This window comes from Nelumbo lutea, chromosome 5 (genome assembly GCF_056320005.1).
Source record: "Nelumbo lutea isolate HS-2025 chromosome 5, American lotus-T2T, whole genome shotgun sequence".
Taxonomy (NCBI): domain Eukaryota; kingdom Viridiplantae; phylum Streptophyta; class Magnoliopsida; order Proteales; family Nelumbonaceae; genus Nelumbo; species Nelumbo lutea.
Window position 1 is genome coordinate 31187825 of NC_142688.1, and position 4328 is coordinate 31192152.

Consider the following 4328-nt stretch of genomic DNA (forward strand, 5'->3'; position numbering starts at 1 on the left):
ATAGATTCTTAAGTTCTGCTCTTACCTTAGCAACCTAGCTCGAGGTCGAGGTAGGGGGCGAGGAAGGGGTCGGGGGCGCGCCATCATCCCAGAACGTGACACAACGACACCCATGCCGAAAGCACCGCTGACCTCGTCTAGGATTCGGTTCGGGTCAGGGCTCTCAAGAAGTCTCCGTTCCCTATCTGATCAGTATAAATCTGTCTTTGAAGAGTTAACAAAAGAGAACAAGGTCTCTGTTTTTGTTTTTCTCCAGAACAGAGAGAGAGAGAGAGAGAGAGAGTTAAAATACCAGGATTATCTGCTCGGAGTCTAATGGCACTCCACCCATTCTTGGGAACCAAAATGGTGTTCAATTCACGAGGATCAACGAGGTTATACCTCAAGGGGTCCTTATTTTTGTCAAAATTCCCGAAGCCCCATCCAACCATATAAAAGCTGTAGCCATGTAGATGCATTGGATGGTCTTCTCCTGCAACCAAGTTAGTCCCTTGAAACACAATCTCTACGGCAGAGTTATAATCCAGGAACTTCACCTCAGTACCCCTTCTGGGCATCTGCAGACTCTGAGGCAAGAACTGGGCTGTGTAGTTGAAAACAAAAGTTGGCTTATCAGGAAAACGACTACCAAAATCCCCATTTATTCCATAGTAATAAGCCTGTAATATGTCAATCGGTGGGTTCACAAAGCTTATGTTGTTCATGCTAGCAGCCAGTCGTGTCCCGTTTGTCCCTTGACATGAATTGTATGGGCACCGTAAGGTGTTCGCGGAAATTGTGGTGATGATTCGAGTGTCCACAGTTAATGGAACATCGATGGGGTGCTCTTCATTTGCTAAGCTCCTCAAAGCGTTGGTGAAGCCAACTGCGGCATTTGTGTCGTTGTAGAAAGGGAGAAAGGGCAGAGAATATGGGGGCGACGTTGCAGCGTAGTTGCCACTGCCAGAGTACTGGAGAATTGCTGTGGGGGTCGTGTTATCGAAGTTGACACCCTGACCACTGGAGTAAGCTCTGGCAGCGACGTAGTACTGGTTTTGTGGTTGATTGGCCTCTAACAAGGCATCAATGGTCTGGCCTGGGGATATCAAGATGTAGTCTCTTGTTAGTGGCTTGTTGTAGCTAGCGTCTCTTCCCACGACTGTAAGTTTATGTTGAGCGATGGCGAAGAAGAGATTGTCGTTCATTGCAGCATTGACTATTCGGAGTAGATAGGTCTTTCCTTGTTCCACAGGAAGCTTAAATGTTCCTACATCAAAACAAGAGTAGAAATTAGATATCAGCTGAATCATTGAAGAATTAATTAAAGAAGCAATTAATTATTCTTTTTTAATTAGTTAGTTGGACTTCTAGCTACTAGGACAGATGGAGCTAATTAATGAGCAGTTTGGTACCTGGTTTTGAGCATGGAAAGAGATCACCTGGTTGTCCGTTTATGGTGAAAGCATCAGAGATATTGGGTTGACCTCCCGTTCTAAGGGCTTGCCGTAGCACCTGCATTACGTCTCTCTTCCACCACTCTCCTGCAGTATTAATAATTGATAATTAATGTACATCAAACATTAATTTGAGACATAATATATTTGCATGTGTTAATCTAATTATATCTCAAGTCAGAGCTTAGGTGGCATCATCAGAGGAATTGAGTCGACGTCGTGTCCAACATGTCAGCATATCTATCCACGTGGCAAATTTCAATTCTAATAAAATCCTCCGGCTGATGGGAACTTCAAAGGAGTGATTTGTGTGTGAATATATACGAGGAAGAGTACTTCTGTACTTGCCTAGTATGAGGACTTGTTCTGCAACAGGCTTGGGGAAAGGGTAGGCAGTTCCATGCTTGGGATAAATGGCGATGGCGCCGTGGACAGTGGCTCGATTCCAATCGGTATGAGCGTGCCACCACAATGTCCCTTCCTCTTTGGAAAATATGATCTCGTACGAAAACATTCCTCCAGGTTGAATCGGGCACTGCGTAATATATTCAGGCCCATCCGACCATGGATTCCTCGGTTGCCTCACTCCATGCCTGCAACATACAATTGTTTAACTCTCTCTCTCTCTCTCATACACAGAGATGATCAGAGATCCAAACTCTTAGTAAACAAGTGAAAATAATTAACTTTGATAGAGAAATGGTGGACATTGGAGATGTGTACGTACGTACCAGTGAATGGTGATGTTATGTTTTGCCTTGTTATAAACATCGACGATCAACGTATCTCCCCTATGAACATTTAGAGTAGGCCCCGGAAATTGCCCATTTACAGTCAAGATTTTCTTCGTGCTGCACAGCCTTGTGTAAGGCGTTTCCTCAATCTAAATACCAGAATATGAATGTTGTAGGGTTAGAATTAATAATGCGCTAATTAGCTTGTCTCAGTCATATATATAGAACTTACCACGAAGGTATAACGAACCCAAGCTCTGCAAGTCAGCAGGAGGCTATTGTTTAACAGTAGAAACACTAGAAGGTGCAAGATCAAGTGCCGCTTTCTTGAGCAATCCATTTCTTGATTGAGAGATGTGGATCTTACACCTCTTGTAAAGGAGCTTTATATAGATTTAGAGTAGTTGCTGTCTGAACACTGAATTTTGAGCAAATAAATGGTAGCAAGTGAAGGTGATAGGTTTTGGTACTTGTCATTTTCTTTGACATGAATCTCTCTCTCCCTCCATTCTTCTTGAAAATATGTAATAGCTAGCTAGAAAGAACCATGATAGCTTAAATAAAAAAAAAATGGCAGTTTTATTAATTATGGTGACTATAGTACATCAAATTATAGAGACTGTTTGGTTGGATGGAATTGGAATCTCATTCCCATTTCTGTTGGAATGACATTCTCCCGCCCATTTGAGGAATGGTCATTCCCTATCGGCCCCTTCATTGAGAATGAAATCCCATTCCTACTGATTCTAATTCTCATTCTCATTCCTATTTGAACCAAATAAAATATGGAAAATGACTACTTCCATTTCATCAATTCTGGAGAATTTTAATTCCGACTGTAAACCAAACGGGCCCTTAGAATAGATATCTGGAGCTAAAAGGATTGAGGGAATGGGATTATTTGTGGTGTAACATGAAAGTAAAATGAACAAATAAAAAACAACAACAGTGCAGTGCATTTGTATGTCCTGACAATCAGTGACAATGTCATAGAGCTCGATAGAAGCATATGAGTCAAAGTTTGGTAATCTACTACTAATCTGTGAATATACAGGATTGTACTTTGGATGCAAATAATATTTTCTTTTTGGTTTTGTTCTGTAGAAAATCAGTGACAATGTGATAGAGACCGATAAAATTATGTGAGTTGGGGTTCGGTGATCTGCTACTACTCTGCTCTGTGAACATATTATTGGATGCACATAATTAGAAGTAATATTTAATCCTGTCTTTGGTATTATACAAAATAAAAGAGGAAATTCCTTAAAAGCATGGCCCAAGCTAGGGAAGCTGGAGGACATAATTGTTGCGATTTCATTTACACGTACCAATGCAAAAGCATGGGGGTGCAAATGGTCAATGCAAATTCTAGTTCATTTCTGTTTTGATTTTTGCCTTGTTTTTGTTTTTTTTTTTTCTGGTTTGCATGGGAGATGATAAAATAAAGGGTTTACTGAAACTTTTCTTGAAGTTTGGTAATTGCAATCACATCATTTAAACTTTCTGACATAGTTGTAATTAGATCCTCTTTGTTATTAAAATATTCTAAAAATAGGCATAAAATGTCTAAAATACCCTTGCAGTTGCTTTTGAACAAGATGCTTATTTTTCAAATTTCCTTTTCATATGAATCGCTATCCCAAACCATTCTAATTTCTTTTTAAAATTTTATTTATTTTTCAAATTCACCCTTACTATCAATCACTTAAATTCTTTATTTTTTTTGTTGTTTATAAAATTTGCATCTTTTTTTTTTTGGAGAAACCAACCTCAATATATGATAATTACATGGGTATCATGGACATTTTTGTGCATCTTATTAAAGGATTCTAACATAGAGGTCCACTTGCAACTGTGCCATAAAGTTCAAAGGAGATAGTTACAATTACTAAATTATGGAGGATTGTTCCAACAAAAGGTCAAAAATTTCAGGAGAGGTTTCAGAAATTTGCCATGAAAAAAAAAAAACTGAAACTAACTAAAGCAAAATTGGATCAAAATTTGCACTTTTATCGTTTATGCATACAAATAAAATTCCATTGCAGACAAACTTTTCTTTTTCTATGTTGAAACCTAACCAGGTGCTGGGGACAGGAACAGAAAATTAATATTTAAGTAATAAAGGGTGGGCCTTCATTAATCAATTACTTTTCTGTTTTCC

General features: G+C 39.1%; 1 protein-coding gene across 1 annotated transcript; it reads right to left on the reverse strand.

Moving 5' to 3' along the window:
* Positions 1-2509, reverse strand: LOC148851435 (laccase-15-like). The gene is made up of 5 exons (XM_088943957.1): positions 2400-2509; positions 2165-2316; positions 1782-2026; positions 1392-1520; positions 1-1246 (listed from the first exon to the last, which is right to left on the reverse strand). The coding sequence occupies exons 1-5, from the start codon at positions 2505-2507 to the stop codon at positions 138-140; spliced, it is 1743 nt and encodes a 580-aa protein (XP_088800083.1). The 5' UTR covers positions 2508-2509; the 3' UTR covers positions 1-137.
* Between the last annotated feature and the right edge of the window lie 1819 nt (positions 2510-4328).